We start from the raw sequence: 20,859 nt of genomic DNA, 5'->3' as shown, positions 1-20,859 counted from the left end.
AGGTCTTCTGTCGACGTACAACCAAACGATCACTGGCTTCTGTAAGAATGCAGCAATCACGCTGCCGCTGCACTGTACTGACAAGACAACTCTCGTTTGGAGGCCTGCAGGGCAAGGCATGGGCATGGTCTTCTCTAGAGGGAGGGAATGAACCTTCCTAATGTTACTCTTCCTGGGAAGGGGCAAGTCCTCAGAAAGGAAATGCAGAACGAAAGAAGCCGGCCTATGGCCTCTTTCTAGAACCTCTCGGGTCTTGACTTTTGAAGGGCAGACGTTGAGGTGTGGGTGCCTGGGTGATGCTCACAGTGTGGGGACAGGTGGGAACCTGAGGTGGGCCTGGATCCAGGAGCAGTGGAGAGTAGGACAATTCCTGATGCTTTGTTTTACTCTCTGTTGATCTTCCTTCTGCTTCTAACCCTTAGTAAACGCCTGTTCAAAAGTTTGAGTCTAGTCTCAGTTGTGCTTGAGATACTAAGCAAAGGATTATGGGCACCATACTTGGACCAAAAGGGTAACAAGTCCTGTCAGTTCCAAGAGTCAGTGAGCAGAGGAAGTGGTGGTTAGTAAGGAGGAAGTGAATGTCCAAATGGAGAATATCCATGTGGTCCAGCTGTCTTCCCCACCTGGGAATCCTTCCTCTACTGCTAATCTTTGGTAATCTTTTTATTTGAGAGATCAGTTTCCTTTTTGATGGTGTCCTTGCAGTAAATGCTTTCAAGCAATTCTTGGCTCTCTGGTGGGTAGCCTGTAGGTCAGCATGGATCATATTTCAGAGTTAGGTAGTTCTTGGATGATGTGAGGAAAGTAGCTGGCTTAGACACCCTAAGTCCCATGGAAGGGAGCATTTTGTATTCTGTGTGGAAGACAATGACAGAGGTAAACTCTGCCGTGAGGAAATACGTAACTCACTCAAACGTCAAGCATTAATAGGAAGCATAACATCAAGTATATTTTGATTTACACCATTCATCTGGCCACTGATCCAAGAGAGGGCAACAGAGATATTTAAAATTTCCAAATGTACTGAATTTCTCTTAAGTTAAAAATGTTTCTGCACTTATTCTCACTTAACTGCATTGGGATCCAAGAACATGATCTGTATGATACCAATGACTTTTTGAAATAAGCTCAATGGTTTAATACAGAGTCAGTTTTATAAGTGTTTTCTCTGTGCTTGAGAACAATGTGTAATCTGCATTTGTGGGTACTGTGTTTAGATGTGATTATTAGAGTAAGCTTGCTAACTGTGCTGTTCAAATTTTCTATATTTCACTGAATTTCTGGTCTTTTTGAACTATCATTTCCAGGGAAAAATATACTAAATTAACCCACTTTGATGATGAATTTATCCGTTTCTCCTTGTATTTCTGTCAACTGTTATTCTATGTACTTTGAAGCTGTATTATTTGGTAATATATGTTTAGACATTATCTTCTCTGATGAATTGATCCCTGTAATCATAATTTAGACTCTTTTTACATTTAGTAATGTTTTTTCTATGCCTAGTCAGACATCAGTTAAAAAAAAAATTAGCTTTCTTTTGCCTAGTACTTTACCAGTATAGCTTTTCCTACCTTTATACGTTTAATATTTGTATCTTCATGTTTTAAGTGTGTGGTTATAAACAGCATATAGCGATTTATTCAGTCTTTGCGTTTTAACTATAGAGTTAAATTTGGTGTGCTTATTAGTTTTTCTGGCATTTCAATATGTTCTTTTTATTTCTCTTGTCATGTTTTCTTTTAGATTGAGCTGTTTTTGTTTTTCTCATTCCATTTGCCTCTGTCTACTAATTTGGAAGTAATTTACTGTATTTCTATTACTATTTAAAAGATATTTGAAATGTTTATGGAACATTAAAACTATAATTATAATATGTGTGATATAAAATATCAAATAATATAGAAACTAAATACTAAAAAGCATATGTTCATCTGTCGACAGGCATTTAGGTTGCTTCCATGTGTTGGCTACTATAATCAGTGCTGCTATGAACACCGGGGTGCACATATCTTTTTGAATTAGAGTCTTCATCTTTTCTGGATATAAGCCCAGGAGTGGGATTGCTGGATCATATGGTAAGTCAATATTCAGTTTTTTTAAGGAACCTCCATACTGTTCTCCATAGTGACTGCACCAACTTACACACCTACCAGCAGTGTAGGAGGGTCCTTTTATCTCCACACCCTCTCCAGCATTTATTTGTCTGGTGTTTCTTTGCGGAGTAGAGGGAGCTTCTATAGTTATAATAGATAATTCCCATTTTTTGGTTCAGAACTTGTACTCACAATTATGTTCATATATTAAGTCATCTTATAACTTCCCTTTTCTCCAAACAATTGTAAAGCTAATCTTTATGGGCTCAATTTTTAAAATTTTCTCCTTTTCTATATTATAAGCACTTAAAGCTATAAAAATCTCCAAGTGCTATAAGCTGCATCCTTGCACATTTCGTGACCTTTACGTATGCTTACTTTTACCAAAATTTATCTTTGGCAAATCGTTAAGGCTTTGGTTGAGGATTAGTTCTTCCAGAAAGGATATGCTTATGATTCTGACTGGTTTCTAGAAACACTGTCCACTTGGTGCCACTTTAAACTAGATACTTTAGTGTGGAATTTTATGAACGATGCAGGTGGTATTAATCAGATCCTGACCAAACTGCCTGGGTCACTAGGCATCAGAAGATGCCACTAGGCTAGCTGCTATAGCGCACACATCTTTCTTTGGTTATCTGCTCTTGTTTTACTCCTGGCTTCTAAGGGCTGGCAAACTCTTTCTTGCCAGCTCAGCTATACATTTCCAAAAGATGTATCATATTAAAGAGTTTTATTGAAGAAGAATTTTTCAGGCTATCCATTCTATAATATTACCAGAAATGTAAGCCCTATGCAAAATATTGTGTATATATACATTTGTGCATTTTTTCTGACTCTAAAGGGATTAAAACCACTACCATGCATTCTGCTTCAGCCTTATACAAACTAAAATAGCTAATTTTACCTGATGTTTTACAGATCTCCAGGCAAGAGGAAATTCTGCAGACAACCATTTAAAGTTGATTTCCATTCTCAAATGTCACCTGATTTCTACATTCTGGGATTACCTTGGCATTATCTCCATATACCAATCTAACTTTCAAACACTTTCAACACAGGGAAATTAAAAACAATCTTTTTGCACTTTCTAATGTCTCAACATGCCATTAATTAAGATCTATCTTCTACCCAAAGAATACCAGGACTTTTGTAATACCAACTTTCTGTTTCTCCAAACAGATGAATGAGGATATTGCCACTGCAGATGTATTTGGATGTTAAAAAAGCCTTTTCTTAACTAGCAAGTCTATTTGCCAAAATAATTAAAAGAAAAAAATTCTGGCTTTTGCATCATAAAATGTTGATGTTGTAGTTGTTTTTTCACTAACATGTTAAGATTCAGTCAATTAATTTTATCAGAAAATTAGTACTCACTGAATTTGCAAATGGCAAGGATACAGACAGGATGGAGATGGATAAAAATGACAAAGTAAAAGCAAGAAACAAGTTGCTGTGGAAGCCTGCAGGTGTGAAATGAGAAGAGCAGTGCAGGCTATGCAAGAGACTCATGCAAGAAAATAATGGGAAGAAGGGAGCCTCAGATACACCAATTCACAGAGCTGGAGGAGCAGACGTCATGAACATAAGATGCAATTCAGTGATCTTATCGTATCACTGAGACACGACGAGATGGACTGAAAGACTTGATCGTGACGAGGGAAAGGTACGCCCAATTCTAAAGAAATAGACTGGTTGTAGGAGGGTATGTGGAGTAAGTATATATGTCAGCATACAAGCCCATAGGCAACCCGCAAACTTAAAGGTCGAAGTACAGTGGAAATAAAAAGGGCAAGAAACAGAAAAAGGAGTGAAACATTGAAAGTATGCAACAAGTTGCCTGGTCAAACTGACTAGACCAAGTGGTTTTTAAACTTGGGGTAACATGCATGATACTTGGGTAATAAAGATTTCCAAGGAAAGCAATGGTTTCAGGAAATAAGCAAAAAAGGGAATCAAATCTAGAGCTATGTTGTTTATTGCTGCATTAGACACATGAAGAAAAACATGCTGATAGGATGGAGACGGTTCATGAAGCCAGAAGGAAAGGAAAGCTCTGCAGAGGTTTCATCTTGATCTTGAACAGAATTCCAACAAGCAGTCTAAGTGGAGGGCAAAGGGCAAGCAGAGGCTGGGAGTCAGGGTGCAGTGCAGAGGATATGTAGGGCCTGGTGTGGTCAGATGACATTAGGATGCGTACACGTGTGCATGTGCATGTGTGTGTGTTTGGGTGGAAGTGGCACTGGGAGGTGGGGAAGGTGGGAGAGGAGGCTGGGGACTAATCTTATAGGGCTTGGATAACAGAGCTCTGCTCAAAAATGTGAACCATTTTGTAGGTACAAGAAGATTTTCAAGCAGAGAAGTGACATGACCCAGTCTTTGTGTGCATATAATAGAAAAGACAACTAACTGGGCAGATGGCAGGGGACGTGGAATTATTGACAAGGTCACTGACAACAGAATAGGAAGAGGAATCAAATATGATTCCAGAATTTCTTTTTTAAAAAACCTTTGGTTAACTAGGTGGCAGGTGATGCCTTTATAAAAGTAAGGGACAACAAACGATAAATGCTAGAGAGGCTGTGGAGAAAAGGGAACCCTCCTACACTGCTGGTGGGAATGTACTTTGGTGCAGCCATTATGGAAAACAGTATGGAGATTCCTCAAAAGACTAAAAATAGACTTACCATATGATCTAGCAATTCCACTTCTGGGCATAAATCCAGAGGGAACTCTAATTTGAAAAGATACAGGCACCCAAATGTTCACAGCAGCACTAGGTATAATAGGCAAGACATGGAAACAACCTAAATGTCTGTCAACAGATGACTGGATAAAGAAGTAATGGTATATATATACAATGGAATATTACTCAGCTGTAAAAAATAATATATGACATTTGTAGCAACATAGATGGACCTGGAGAATGTCATTCTAAGTGAAGTAAGCCAGAAAGAGAAAGAAAAATACTATATGGTATCACTTATATATGGAATCAAAAAAAAAAAAAAGACAAAGGAACTTATTTACAAAACAGAAACAGACTCACAGACATAGAAAACAAATTTATGGTTAGCAGGGGGGAAAAGGGATGGGAAGGGATAAATTGGGAGTTCGAGATTTGCAGATATTAACTACTACATATAAAACAGATAAACAACAAGTTTATGCTGTATAGCACAGGGAACTATATTCAATATCTTGTAGTAACTTATGGTGGAAAAGAATATGACAATATATGTATGTTCCTTTATGACTGAAGCATTGTGCTGTTCATCAGAAATTGACACAACATTGTAAACTGATTGTACGTCAATAAAAATACATTTTAAAAAAAAGTACAGGACAGAGAAGAAACAGATTCCGAGGGGAAGCAAGGTCTCAGAATCCTGGTCCTGGTGCCTGCCATGCTCTCCCTCTCAGCAAATACCCACATTTAGCTCACTGTACCTTCTCTCCCACACCTAGGAGGCTAAAGATCATTGAAGAAAATCACCTGGTCTTGGTAGTTTTCCAGCTCAGTGCACCTGAACAGTGTTTGGTAAAGCCTTGTATGATGGGTTCCTGGTCAGCTCCCTCCTGAGCCCTTTCACTATCCCCTCCCCCCAACCCCCTCCGCCATCTGCCCTCAGCAGGAGGTCTGCTTCCTCTCACAGTGAACATGGGTAGCATCAGGTGTGAACTCTCAGCAGCAGCGCCAATTCCGTGTGGTGCTTCTCTGTCACAAAGGAAGAGGTGTTTACCCTCCATGTCTTGGCCTCACTTTTCACTTAAACTCTGTATTCATTCCCACCTTCCTTATCAAGACCTTGCAAAATAATCAGCTCCTCTCATTCCTGTATTTTCAACTTTTCCTTCTGGAAAGTCTCTTATCTCAACACAGGAACATGTTAAAATCACCTCCACCTTAAAAACAAAGAAAAGGCCTCCTCTGACCCTGCCTTCTGTGCCTCTCAGACCTCTCCCAGCCAAGCTTCTCACAGAGAGACACTCTACGCCAGTTTTCCACTCCCTTCTCCACCACCTGCAGTCTGGCTTCCCCTCCTCAAAGCCACAGATACTAGTTGCATCAAGGTCATCAATGATATCCTGGTTGCCAAACCCAAAGACTTTATAGTTCTCTTTTTCTTGATTTTCCTACACCCTTTATGACTTTCACCATTTAGCCTGCTCTGCCTGCTTCCTCTCCCCTCTGCTTTGCCTCCAATCTCCCTGGCCACATCTTCTTGGTTATTCTGCCAGGGGTCCAGCCTGGGTTCTCCTCCCAGTCTGTGACTTCTCCTGGGCCACCTCTCCCAGGCCCATGCACTGATGACTCCCAAATCTCCACCTCCAGCCCTGACTCCTTTTACTTGTCCCCCCTGGTATTTCTGCCTGGATGTCTCTCAGGGACCACAAACTCAACATGTGATTATGTGAACTCACCATCTTTCCCCTTAAAACCAGCTCCCCTCAATATTTCCTACTAAATGGCATTATGTTCCACCAAGTGCCCAAGCCAGAAATTTATATGTCATTCTAGATTCTTCTCATACTTCCAATATCAAAAGTTTACTCATTCATTTATTCATTCAACAAATACTTCCGTGTGTGTCAGCTATGTAACACAAAGTGCACTGAGCACTGAGGGTTCAACTGTGAACAAAATGAAATCTTGCTCTAATAAAACTTACCATTCAGGGGGACAGACCCACATGAGCATCTTAAAGAAAAACCAAGAAGGGGGAGAAAATCAAGAGAGGGCAGGGGTAGAGAAGACTATGGTGAGAGGGTGGTCAGGAAAGGACACCTTGAGATGACATTTGAATAGAACTTTAGAGTAGTGGGGGATCTGGGAGAAGGGGGATCTGGACAGAGGGAACAGACAGTACACAGCTCTGAGGCAGGAGCAGCCTGGCACATCTGAGGACAGCACCGAGGCCAAGCTGGCTGGAGGAGAGCTGGGGAGAGAGGGATGCTAGGAAACAGGTTGGAGAGGCAGTCAGAGCAGTAGGCCACAGTGAGGACTTGGGTTTTTATCCTCAACCGGATGAGAAATCTTATAGGGAGTGAAGCAGGGGAATGACCTCATCAGATCTACATTTTATAAGGGCTTCCTTGGCTTCGATATGTGGGAAGAAAAGGGCCGACGTGAAAGAGCAATTAAGAGGCTCCTGCAGCTTCCCAGACACCAAGCTCTGCCCTGATTTCCTGTCCTGGCTAGTGCCTCCCTTCAGTTCTGGCTCTGCAGCCTCTGCCAAGGGCACTTGCCACCTCTTACCTAGACCATTTTAACACCACTGCTCTAATCCAGACTCCTCAAGGCTGCCAGAGTGACCTCTCCAATCTGCAAGCTGGATCCTGACTCTCTTTGCTTACCACTACACTCATGATAAAACCCCCAATCTTGAAAGTCCCTTTTCTGTCTCACCCAGAGGCTCCTTCCACTCCAGCACAGTTCAGCCATGCTGACTTCTGGGTCCTTTTGGTGACAAAGTCTTTGTACCTCAGGGCCTCCAAACACTCTGTTCCCTTAGCCTGAAATGTTCTTTCTCCCCACTCTTTGCCTGGCTTATCCATTTATTCTTCAACTGTAGGTTTAAATACCACTGCTTGTGCCCCGATCCCACTCCCACTTCACAACTGTGGGCCATTCCCACACTTACCTGTTGAGAGTTACTTGACACTAAACTGGGAAAGACAGGGAGCTTCTTGAGTGTTTTCTTCTGTTGTTTATATAGCACAAGGAACAGTGTCTGGTCCCCAAATCCTATTTTTTGAATGGATGGATGATGTTGCTCTCCAACTTACATGCTGCCTTCTCCACAAAATTTAAACTTTCTAGCAGGGCCAACAAAGGAATTCATGATCTCCTCCCTGCTTTATCTACAACCACCACCCCACTTGAACCTCAAAATCCTGATATTCCAAGTTCTGTGCAGTTCCCTCCAAAAATCAGGTATCTGTTATCCCGGGACTCTGTACACAGTCTTCTCTCTGCCTGGAAACCCCTTCTCCTCTTGAGTGCTTGTGAACACCAGCAGAGACTCATTGAGCGCTTATGCTGAGCCTCATACTGCAAGGTGGTGAAAGATGGGAAGGTAGGTAAGAAGATGAGTCAGTCAATGGCCCATCAGTGGGAGATGAGTGGTGAGGAAAAGGGTAAAGCAACAGTGGTGGAGAGCGGTAGGGAGGGCATGAAATTAGAGGCAGGAGGGCTAGGGAAGACCATCCTGAGAAAGCAACCAGTCAGATCTTGAATCAAATCAGCCACGTGGCTCTCCAAGGAAGAAGCACTGCAGGCAAAGGGAACAGAGCACAGAGGCTGAAGAGGCCTGGAGCAGAAGTCCTGCAGACCCCCATGAAGCAGGGGCAGAGAAAGCAGAGCTAAAGAAGGTAGCTAGAGAAAAGTGATCCAGAAAGTAGAATCAAGAGCATGTAGGGCCCCCTGAGTCCAAAAAGTAGATGAAAAGTCAAAACGCTGCATACATGTTTGGTGAACTGAGGCCAGGGACAATCTGTGGCACTGAATTTTCTGAAGCTATGCTGCAAAGGGAGTAAGAAATAAATGGGAAGTGAGAACGTAGCCACAGCAATTACAGATGACTCCTTCAAGGTGTCTTGATAGACAAGGGAAAATGAAAGTTCCTGGGGCTGTAGAGGGTTGAGGAAGGTTTTGTAGGATGGAGACTGAAGTTTGTGAGAGGAGGAAGCCAGGCCAGAGGGGAACACAAAAGAACTGGAGTAAGTGACTGGTGGGGCAAGAGATTCCCAGAGGTGAGAACAGAGCCAGGAAGAGGGTTTGGCTGGTTGCTGGGATTTGCATGAACCTTTTGCTCATGAGCTCCAGGACTCCCTATTCTTTTCCTTCCCAGTAGCAGATCCAGAGCCTTCATCTCAGCTCTTTGCTCATTAGAAGTATCTTTCAGGTTCTCTGGTCTAAGCCTAACACAAGGGGGGCACAGCCTCTCCAGCTCCTACTGCACTGCCTCCAAATGCAATCAGTCATGACAAGAACTCTCAGCAGGTGACAAATACCATACAGGGAAGTCACAGAGTTTAAGAATTCTATGAAATTCTTAGGGGCTTCTCCTAGTCTCTTGTACCTATTCCCTAAGTGAGAAGGGCTCCCAGGAATAGTGCTCCCTAGTCCATCCTCCTTGGGAAAGGGAAGGGGGCAAGCCAGAAAACAGAGGCAAACCAGCAGGAAGACTGGCGCCCTCTACAGCAGAGCGGGTAGTGTGCATTCCTGAGCCCTCAGGCTGATGTCTATTTATCTGAGCACTTTCTCATACCAGGACAGTAGGACAGATTGTTCTTTTTTTGAGTCAAATGGCTGCCCTCTGTGGGGATGAGAAATATAAGCAGGTGGCTGAGCACAGAAGTGCACTCCTTGGGTGGGAATTTCATGGCTCAGAGATGCAAGCAGCAAGGAGGAGAGACAGGCAAGAGTGAGTACCCAGCCCAGCATTCCATCAAGACCTGATAAATTATGGTTAAGGTGTAAATTCCAATTTCTAGAAAGCCTAAAGGATGAATAGATTTATTTATTCTTATTCATTCATCCATTCACTCATTTCCTACCCCCCTAATGTTTTTATAGTATATTCACAATATACTATGAATATAACTATCAACTAGTAACTTCAGAACATTTTCATCACCCCTCAAAGAATTCTTAAACTTATTAGCAGTCATTCCCCACTCCCCCTTCTCTCTAGACACAATCCTTTATTTTTTATTTCTTATTTTATTGAGTTATAGTCAGTTTACAATGTTGTGTCAAATTCCAGTATAAAGCACAATTTTTCAGTTATACATGAACATACATATATTCATTGTTGCATTTTTTCACCATGAGCTACCAGAAGATCTTGCAAATATTTCCCTGTGCTATACAGTATAGTCTTGTTTATCTATTCTATATACACCTGTCAGTATCTACAAATTTCGAACTCCCAGTCTGTCCCTTCCCACCCCCATCCCCAACCCCTTCCCCCTTGGCAACAAGTTTGTATTCTATATCTATGTCTGTTTCTGTTTTGTATTTATGTTCTTTTTTTTTTTGTAAGATTCCATATATGAGCTATCTCATATGGTATTTTTCTTTCTCTTTCTGGCTTACTTCACTTAGAATGACATTCTCCAGGAACATCCATGTTGCTGCAAATGGTGTTACATTGTCAGTTTTTATGGCTGAATAGTATTCCATTGTATAAATATACCACGTTTCTTTATCCAGTCATCTGTTGATGGACATCTAGGCTGTTTCCATGTCTTGGCTATTGTAAATAGTGCTGCTATGAACATTGGGGTGCAGGTGTCTTTTTGAAGTAGGGTTCCTTCTGGATATATGCCCAGGAGTGGGATGACTGGGTCATATGGTAAGGCTATTCCACTCTTTTGAGGAATTTCTCCATACTGTTTTCCACAGTGGCTGCACCAATCTGCATTCCCACCAGCAGTGTAGGGGGGTTCCCTTTTCTCCACAGCCTCTCTAGCATTTGTCATTTGTGGACTTTTGAATGATGGCCATTCTGACTGGTGTGAGGTGATACCTCATTGTAGTTTTGATTTGCATTTCTCTGATAATTAGTGATATTGAGCATTTTTTCATGTGCCTGTTGATCATTCGTATTTCCTTTATTTTTAAGGCCTGGTTAGGATAATCCTGCCATGTTCAAGGGCAGAGCACTCACTACAGAATAAAACATTAGAGAAACAAGATGCCAGAGAAGCAGTGAATATCAATTTCCTGTAGGATCTGTTGGGAGTCTGAATCAACCTAAAGGTCCTGACTTGTCTGGCTAATAACTTCCTCTCTCAGAGACTAGAACAAAGCAGTAACGCATGTTTAATTGAACTGAATAGGTGGCTATTACTCTGGACTCAGTTCTGCCCAACAAAGAGGAACTGGCTGGGAGGGAGTCATCATGCCCTGGCAGCCAGGGAGGAGAAGTCCGGATACAGGGCAGCCATGTACCGTCTCATAAAGGCAGAAGTAGCTCCATGACATGGGAAGTGGGCTCAAACTTCATACGCTACAGCTCATAGAAAAATACACAGGAAGCTTAGCTGAGAAGTTATGACTCAGACATACATGATAGCTGTTATCTACTATCTGAGGGGTTGTCACATGAGAGATAAGACTTGTTCTATAGAGTCCCAAAGGGCATAAATGGGACCAATGAGTGAAAAATTACAGGAAGACTGTAGTATTTCAGATCATTACAGGGAAGGATTTCCTAATAGTCATGCAATCTTAAGGCTGAATGGGCTGCCTGTAAGGTAGACAGTTATAATGCAATCTGGATATTACATAAGTAGATGTTTCAGAGGTAATCTGAAAAACAGAGGCGATGCGACAACTGTGGCATTCCCACACGTGAGTGGTGAGGTCAACTGTGAGGTGTGCTGCAAGTAATCTGTTATAGTAATAAAAAAATGAAGTGTGTGAATAACTGTTTTTGGGTTCTGTGTTATCATTACAAGTCCAGCCTTACTTGCATTATTAAATATTTTCTTGAGCTAAAGAAAAAAATTCCATGTTAAAGTTGGAAGGCTGGGTAATGCTCATGGGAATGTTCCACTCAAGTGTGTTTATAGGCTGTAAGAGGTGGAGAATTACCAGGCTAGATGACTGGTAGAATCTCTTCCAAAGTTGAGATTCCTCAAGGGTAATAGGCACCCCACCTCAGCCTTCCAATCTAATCATGACCTACTGGGGAACAGGTGTCACTGCGTTTCTGCAGAATTTATCTGCAGAATGTCTAAATCTCGCACTTATAGGAGATATTGATAACAAGTCCTGGGGTACAACTGAATTCTACAGAGAGGGAGAGTAAGGACTAAATAAGTTACATTTGTTTGCATGTTTTATTTTCACAGAATAGTCATTCAGATGATTTCAATGGGACTGAAGGAAAGTTTAACCTTTATAGTTTCTTTAAATAAAAATGGTTATAGATGATGTAAACATGCCCAGAAAACATTATTTGCTTTTGAAACATTAAACATTTTTTCCTCTAAGCAAGAATTGACATGCACTGGTAACTAACGGAACCTGAACTCAGCCAACCTTACCCCAATCCAAACTGGAATTGACTTTCACTTTTCATCTCCCTGGATAAATGGCCTTGGCAGAAACTGTTGTCACAAAGGCCAACTGTAGAAGTGCCACCATAATAATGCTTGACAGCCCAACTCAGGCCGTTTCAGATTCTTCCCTGACTCCTTTTCCATGTCCTTTTTCTGCTGCTCTGCCAAATGACCAGATGTTAATTACTCCTCTGTAATGCAAGGATCACTAAGCAGATGGAGGGTATCTGATCACCTGGTGCAGTGGCTACTGGGCAGCCTGTGATTTCTGGCACCTCATAATTTTTTTTTATTACAAATTTTTTCATTATAAAACTATTATTACCACATTATAAAAATCTGGAAACTAGAGAAAAGAGAGAAAGCACTTATGATCCCATCGTCCTAATAAAATCGCTGTTAGCATTTTGCTGCATTGTGTGTACTTTTCCTCATGGCTCTCTCTATATGGTTGGATGGGCTGCACAGATTTAGCTTATTTGCACCTACCTCCTCTGAAAAGCATTTGCAGCAGCTTATATAAACACATATCATCAGACAGACAACTCCATGGAGGCATGCTCTGTCTGAAACCAGCCTGTCTCCCTGATTTCCCAGTTTCTAACTTGTAGACTTCTCCTTGCCATCCGGGTTGAAACTTCTGCCCCATCTTGGATTCCGATCCCTCAACCCCAACATCCATTTCCGTTGCGTCTTCTGTCATCACCCCTTTTTCACATCTATCTGCCCCACCCCCATTAATAATGCTGCCATCTCCAGTCCAGCTTCTTTTACCTGTATCTCTAAATGATTATAATGTTTCTCTGACTCGTTTCTCTGCCTCAACTTCCTCTCCTTTTCCCTCATCTTGTACTACTAAATTATCTTCCTCATTTTGACTGTTCTCCCTGAACAACAGATTGAAAACAATTGGTTTTCAATTGTCTGACAAAGCATACTCTTTGGTTGGAAATTGACGTATGTACATCCTGTCCCCAGTCTACCCTTCCTCCCCTATCTTCTACCATTTTCCCACATGAAGCCTCTGCTGGTAATCTGGAACCCTAGACATGAAACACAGTGTGTAGAGTGAGTGGGGTAGGACACTTGCCTGCTCCCTGGTGTCCCTGCCATGGGACTATCATGTGGGCCAGCTGAGATGGGGTAACAGGGATCAGGGCTACCCTTCCACCATTAACAACTGTGAAAGTGGCCAAAATAAATGAAGCAATTGTTTCCAAGCATTAAACTACCAATAGAGCAGGGCTGTGAACTTGGAGAGAAAAGAAATAAAGGAAGTGAGGTCCAGTGTCACCTAGCTTTCTGCTAGGGGGCACTTTTCAACTGGAGCTCTGGGGAATGGATGTGAGAGTGACATGCTCAAGCCACTGCATGGAGCAAAGACTGCACAGGATACAAGAAACCAGTGCAGTATTTGCTTTTTAAGAGTAGGCTGCTCAAACTCTGGATTTTAAAAATACATAATTCTCTTGAGATTTCCAGTAGGAACTTTTCTCTCTTTATGGTTCATCTTCCTTTCAATTTTCTTTAGTTGTACTGAGCAATACTGCCCGCAGTTTCAAGGAGGACTCTGACTAAAAGAAGATGAAAGCATTTTTAGGCAGTGATGTTTTCTGTCTCTCAGCCTTCTATCTACTAAGCCTCATTGTCTATTATGAAGAAGAAAGAACACGCTGGACCTGCAGAGTTTTGCATCAATGGAATACGTACATGTCTCTGCAGTGTTTTCGAAGACCAGGCTACTATGCTACTAACATTTGCAGCAGACTGAAGCCACAAGGGTGGACACCCATCATGGGCAAGCTATCAAAGGCTATGTTAGCCCTAAAGCCGTATCAGAGAATGACTAAAGCCATGGCAGTCACCAGACACCACACGGGGCAGGAAGCAGCTAAAGACTTAAGCAGCACACCTGGAGGGGTGTTAGGGAGGTGACGGGTAGGGTTTGCTCTACGCATACCGCACACACTTTCCCTTCCCTCCTACTGTAGTTTTCAAAGGTTATTGGCCTCAAATTCTACTTTTTCCTGCCTAGCTCCATTCCAAAAGAACGTTCAAAGAGCCCCTAACAGCCACCTTCGGCAATTTGCTAGACAGATGGAGATCTGCAGGGAGTAGTGCAGGCTCCTCCAGCTCAGGCCTGGAGGGGCTCCTCCTGCCCACGCCGAGCACCCCCTGCATCTCTCCAGTGTGTCATCAAATCCTTAGGGGCTTTCTTCTTTAACACATTATGCCCAACTGGAACTTCCTAAAGGGCCAAGGCCTGAAATTGGTTCTTTTGCCTTCACTGTTGCCTCTTCTGACGCCTGAGAAGGGTCCCAGTAAGAGGATGTTTCTTAATCTCACTCCTACCAAAGTCATCATAGGAACACAATCTTCAGGTCACAGAGGCTCACTAGGGCAAGTTCAGAAACAAAGTAGCCCTAACCTTGCACACTACACTGCCTGCGGAGTACAAGGCAGCCAGGCCGACCGCACAGGTGTGCACGCTGCCTGCCACCCGGAGTGGTATAGAAATTTCCAACCTACCGTCAGCAAGTGACTTGCAGGAAAGGGCGTCATCGAGGTCGCGGGCAGTTGATGGGTCAATGGTGAAGATACAGTCTTTTCTAGGAAAGATTGAAGACATAATTAGCAAGGCCACAAATAACAGGAACTTTATCCCACTGTAGTACAGCTTTAAAGAACAGTTATTTTGCAAATCTATAAACAGTAGGTGAAGTTGAGAGTAACTTCTCTCCTGTTTCTCTGAGAAGGGTATCTTTAGTAAAATGTGAAACTGGAGGTAAGACAAACAGGGGAAGATAACAAGGCTCCAAACTGTCTCTGAGGGTCTTTCTCTCTCTCTCTGTGGACAGGCACCTACTCCTCCTTGATCCTGAGCAAGAATAGGTGTGAGCAGGTGGGACTGAGGCAGCTGCCATGAATGAGGCTTCCCAAGAAGAGTTATCTGACAAGAGGGGCAAGTCCCTTTGGTAAATCTCTCTCCAGTGGCCAGTTCTTTCCTTTGCCTCCCTCTTCCTCAGTGGCTGATGAAAACTTGTCCTTCAAGAATTATATGAGGATGATTTACTGTTTCTCCTCCTATTGTGCAAAACTGGGGTATACCAAAGAATAAATCATCTGACTTGTGATACAGGGACAGAACCCTAGAATAAGCTTTGCAAAAATCTCTGGGCCATACAGGTAGCCATCTGGCAATTCTACTTGGAAATGGCCCTAATCACAGTTTATTTCCATGAAAAAATTGTATACTTCGCTCAGGTTCACATGATTAAGCACATTCTATGCCCACTTATCTCACACAGTACCCCCATGCATATCTCATTCTTCACCTGTGAACACCCAGGACATTCTCACTTTGCTTTAGAACTTCCCAAATAACATGCCCCATCCAATCTACCCATTTCTACCATCGAAATACCTAAGATTTAGGCAGTCTGTCCTCAGTTCTCTACATCTCCTGCCCCTTCCTCCCCAGGCACTGGCCTGGAGGTTGGGGTGCTGAGCAGGAGCCACCCTCCCTCTCCTACCCGCAGGCTGTCTAGTCAGTACTCCCTGCTCCCACTGGATGCTCCTCAAGTTCCTCCTCCATCTCCTCTGGTCCCAACAGCACCACTGCTGCCATTCCCCAGTCTCCTCCTGACTCATCAACACCAATGATGGTGGACATCCTGGTATTCACCAAAATTGGACAGGCTTTGTTCTTAAAGTCTTATTTCCTGTATTGCTCCTCTGCTCAAAACTTTCTTAAAGCATTCGGAGGCTATCTAGCAGCTCTGGGCACTGGCCTGCAAAACTCTGGAGACCTTTATCTGTCCCTTTACTGTCACTTTCCTTACTCCTAATAACCTTCAACAGTCCTCTCTGATCCTTCACACTGATCACCTCACCACTACAATACTTTGATTCTAAGACAGTATTGATCCTAGGATGTACTATCAATTCAATAATAGCTTTTTGGGGAAACAAAAAACTCCACCATATTAAATATACACACTGATTTTAATGTACTTCCGGATTTCAGAAATGTCAAAATGTTTAAAAAAAAAAAAGACTCAAATGATAAGTGGATAAATGGATAACCAAACTATGGTACATCTACACAATGGACTACCACTTAGCAACAAAAAAGAACAAATTATTCATACACACAACTTGGATGAATCTCAAAGGCATTATGTTAAGGAAGCCGCTCTCACAAGCTTATATAATGTACTATTCCACTTTTATGACGTTCTCAAAAAGACAAACATATATGACAGAGAGCAGATTAGTGATTTCCACAGGCAGGGGAAAGTGTGATTATAAAGGGCTGCTTGCTCTGGAAGAACAGAGCTTTTCTGTATCTTGATTGTGGTGGTGGTAACATGAATCTATATGTGTCTTAAAATTCAGAGACCTGTATAACAAAGGTCAATTTTACTGTTTATTAATTTTTAAAATTTAAATGTGATTTTTGAATCAAGGAAAGCAAACGAAACTAGTTAACCAGAATTGATCAATGGGTGCAAGAATTATGGATTAAATTTTTTCCTTTATATTTGTCTGTATTTTTCAAAATATTCTCTACAATTAAGCATTACTATTATAAATGGAAAAAAATGAATAATGCAGAGAATCTCCTCCAATCGAAGAATAATCAGATACGTAACACTGTTTATAAGGATGTTCAGCAGTTTTATAGACTTGTATTGCTTAATATAGTTAATTAATAGCTTTAAAATTATGAATCTGGTAAAACTAGACACTTAGCAGTACACTAAGAAAAGAGGACTGGGAGAGGTGGATGCCACCCAGAGGGAGGAACAGAGCATTTTAGAGCACGGTCCCAGAAAGAGTGGTTCATCGGGAGATCAACTCTTCTCACTAAGTATGTCAAGAAGAGGCACATACAGTGTGGGGAATATAAATGTTGAGGTGTCAGGATATAAAGAAATAATCTGCTTCACTATATAAAAGAAGCTGTAATTAGACAAGGGTGCCAAAGGAAAAGAGAAACATCAATGTCCCCTAGAAAGCAAGCTCCCCAAAGGCTTTTGTTTCAGTGCTATGAACAGAGGCTGCAACTCACAAATGTTTGTTGAATGAATGAATAAATGAATGCTGACAGGAAGTGACAAGGAGGTAAAATTAATCCTGGTACCATGGTAATGGGCTCTAAATTGGTGAGGATCTTGGACTTGATTCACAAGGTAAAGAAGGAACTGTCTGATTTTTGCTCCTTCTCGTATCCCCCATAAAAGCTAGCAAACTGCATTCTATATCCTGAGTACTCAATAAGCACTTGTTGAACTGAAACTGATATGTCAGACTGGGTGGTGGGAAAGTTTGGGTCCTCCTTCAATCACCATAATGCCAGCATGAGAAGCGGAAAGAACGTTCGTCCAGTCAAAATCAAAAAGAATACTCTGTTAGCTTGATGGGGCCAGTTTACTGGTTTACTTCAAGAGCTGACTGAGAAGTTGTTTTCTTAAAATCAAATGTCTCTGGGTGTTTTGAGACTTTTATTCTATGAATGAATGAGAATGCCCACTAGAACGTTTTCAGCCTCAAAACTGATTCAGCCACATGTGACAGTAAAACTTAAGGCTTCAACTATTAGTTTGTAAACATCCTTCTCTGAGAGAACCATCTTAAACAAGTCTTTAAGTACTCAAACCAAATCTCTATTATGCCTTTTTTTTTTCAAATCTGTTCTTAAACCAGAAACATAAAAGTCTAAATTAAAACAACTCTGAGGAATGGTACTCAGGAAAGCTTACTGGAAAAGACATACCATGCAAACATTATTCTTGATCAGGGGTCAGCAAACTACAGTTCACAGACCAAATTGGGCCTGCCACCTGTTTCTGAATGGCCTGCAAGCTAAGAATGGTTTTTTCCTTTTTACATGGTTGAAGAAAAAACAAAAGAAATACTATTTCATGACACATGAAAATTATACAAAATTTAAATTTTGGTATATGTAAATTAAGCTTTATTGGAATGTAGTCATGCTTTTTGGATATAATGGCAGGGTTGAGTAGAGCAGTTATGACAGGGACCATATGCTAAAACATCTATCTGGCCATTAGCAGGAAGTTTCCAGATCCCTGTTTTAGATCAGTGTTTCCCAATGTACCAAATAAATGTTTTAATTTTTAAAAGAGCTCTTATGATTAAATCAGTTTGGGAAATGCTGGGCCAATTTTTTAACTGTAGCCTTGCCCATCTGATCACTCAGTGCCCCTTTCATGTGCAATTCTGGAGCAATATTATGCAATGCAAGGACCACTCTCCTTCTCTTGAGCTGATGGTTTGTTTGTACCTTACAGATGTGTGAATTTTATCTTTTTAAGTTTCCTTTTTTGCTTTGGCTGCTAGGAAACTCAGAAAAAACATTTTTGACTTGTTTCAAGAGACTCTCATTTGTAGTTTGAGCTTTGTGAACTAACCTTTATCTTGGGTATGCCTAATATTCCTTCTGCCCAGTAGCCTAATTAAAAAAAAAATCACTGCATTATATGTATATCTGTAAGTTACCTTTAATCATCACTTTAAAAAGCAGAATATAAAAACATACACACATATATTGGGTTACTACACTTCAGAGTCACGCGTTGAGGGGATGCTGGAAGAAAAAGAGACATTCAGCAAAGCAGGCTACAAAGAGAACTAACTTCTAGACAGAGTAAAACTCAGAGAGCTTCCAAAAAGTATTTGTACTGTAGTGGTAGAATCCAAACTTGCTCTCTCACTATGGAAAATTGGGAGAAGCAAGGGAACAGTGAGTGACCCTGACAAACCCCATTCCTCAGTGCTGAGAGCCAGTGATTTAATCTGTTGTCATCACCACAATTACCAATCGGCCACGATGTGGTGCATGAGGGCTCCTTCTGGTTGTGGGCCACAGTGGCTGGGAGCTGCTGGCCTCAGCACTTGGGAGCACGGTCCCACAGGGGCAGTGCTCCATGCAGCTGTTACACTCTGTTAACATGCCTGGGATTTTACTGGCTCCTTTTCTGGAAGGCTTTGGTCTCGCAACCTGCAGGGAGCAGCCTGGCCTGCCAGCTTTTAGAACCTGCAAGACCAAATATTTAAAGAGTTCTGCAACAATGGTTAGAAAGAAGCTAACCCTGACCCACAGAAAATAAAGTGCCAGGTGGGGGAGGGCAAGGATGAGGCTGCAGAATTCCATTTCGGAGCAGCGTTATGTAACCAAAATTTCTGAAGGCACGTGACTGAAGGGCTTGGTAGAACTTTTTATTTAAAGCGACAGAAAACTTCTAAGATTGTTTTATTCAAAGCCATTGGTCCAGGAAAAGAACATATGAAGAATAACTAAAAGTTTTCTATAATCCCTTAAGACCTGGCCAAGAATCCCGGGAAATAACAAAAGCATAGAAAGAACTTCTGTTCCTCTGTCACTCACATGCTCTTCCTTTGACCTTGCATCCTCTTCCTCCTCCAGGTACCAACATCTCTATCTCCTGCAGCTGGAAGCAGCTGTCTAGTCTCCGCAGCAACATTTACTCACCACACTGTCACCATTCACCTCACTGGATTTTGGCCATGGCCCTTACCACATCACAGAAATCACTTTCCCCAAGGTCATGTTTGCTGCCAGATTAATCATCTTAAAGCATGTGTCTGGTCAGAAACCTTCATTAACTCCTTTACTCCTTACCAAGTAAAACAGAAATTCAGCCTTTCATGATATGGCCCCGATCCCTAGTTTTCCAATTAGATCGCACACTCCCAACATGTACCTTATGTACCAAACTTTTCTCTACACTCTCTGGTCCCTGAAACACTGTTTGTGCTGTTTCTAACATTGGGACATTTACCCCACCAATCTCCAATGTCTAAGACCTACTTAGCTTTTAAAGGCCTGGCTGCAGTGCCATGTTTTCTTCCAGGGAAACTTCATGGCTTCACAGAACAGAAGCCTTCTCTTCCCAGCTGCCCCATCCATGCCTGCAAGCTGCCCCTTCCCAATGGCACTGGGCACGGCCCCGGCATGCTGCTGGTCACTCATGGACATGTCTTATCACTGTGACAAGGCTGGCAGCTCCCCTGAGGTCTGGCTCTGATACCGAACTATCTCTGCTTCACGTCCAGCACACTGACGGCACACAGTGATGAATAGCTGATGGATAAGTGAATGAAAAAATGACCAAAGGGCTCTCTTTAGCACTTTTCCATTCAATTTTGCCACTGTGTCTTGGGAAATACATTTAGGATTAGAACTCATGACCTCCTGGCGTCCAACCCTGTGGTCACACCACAGAGTTATTGTTTCCAAGGGTGTCCTTTTCTGTCTGTCCCATCTTCTTTTCTCATAAAACAGTGTTTTACAAACTGCGGTTCAGGGACCATTTCCAGACTAACAAAATTTATAGAAGCCCTCGTCTGTCCGTGCCTCTGGGTTTGTCTCCTTGCTAGCAAGCAGTTCTGGTGAGAAGGATCTGGGTCAGTGATGGTGAATGGGTGAAAGGGAATGGAAAATATTTAAGAAATAACCTTAAGAGGATAAAGAATACCATTTTCACTCACTTTCTTAGATTAGATGGTATCAGTTTATATAGAAACCAGAATTTTTTACGTAACTGTAGCAGGAAAAATAACGAGTTGGAGCACTCAGTCATGGTGAGGAGCCCGGTGTGGAGAGTCCAGCCAGATGGGTGCTGGGACAGCCAGTCAA

The 20,859-nt window shown here is 42.0% G+C and overlaps 1 protein-coding gene across 7 annotated transcripts in view; it reads right to left on the bottom strand.

Moving 5' to 3' along the window:
- Nucleotides 1-20,859, bottom strand: part of DIS3L2 (DIS3 like 3'-5' exoribonuclease 2) — a 321,790-nt gene that overhangs the window by 119,991 nt on the left and 180,940 nt on the right. For all 7 annotated transcript variants that reach the window (XM_064485261.1, XM_064485263.1, XM_064485264.1 and 4 more), the window contains one exon: nucleotides 14,703-14,782. In XM_064485261.1, the coding sequence (XP_064341331.1) occupies nucleotides 14,703-14,782 (80 nt within the window). The remainder of the gene's footprint in view (nucleotides 1-14,702; nucleotides 14,783-20,859) is intronic.

Source organism: Camelus dromedarius, chromosome 4 (assembly GCF_036321535.1).
Source record: "Camelus dromedarius isolate mCamDro1 chromosome 4, mCamDro1.pat, whole genome shotgun sequence".
Taxonomy (NCBI): domain Eukaryota; kingdom Metazoa; phylum Chordata; class Mammalia; order Artiodactyla; family Camelidae; genus Camelus; species Camelus dromedarius.
This window is presented reverse-complemented; position numbering and strand designations above follow the sequence as displayed.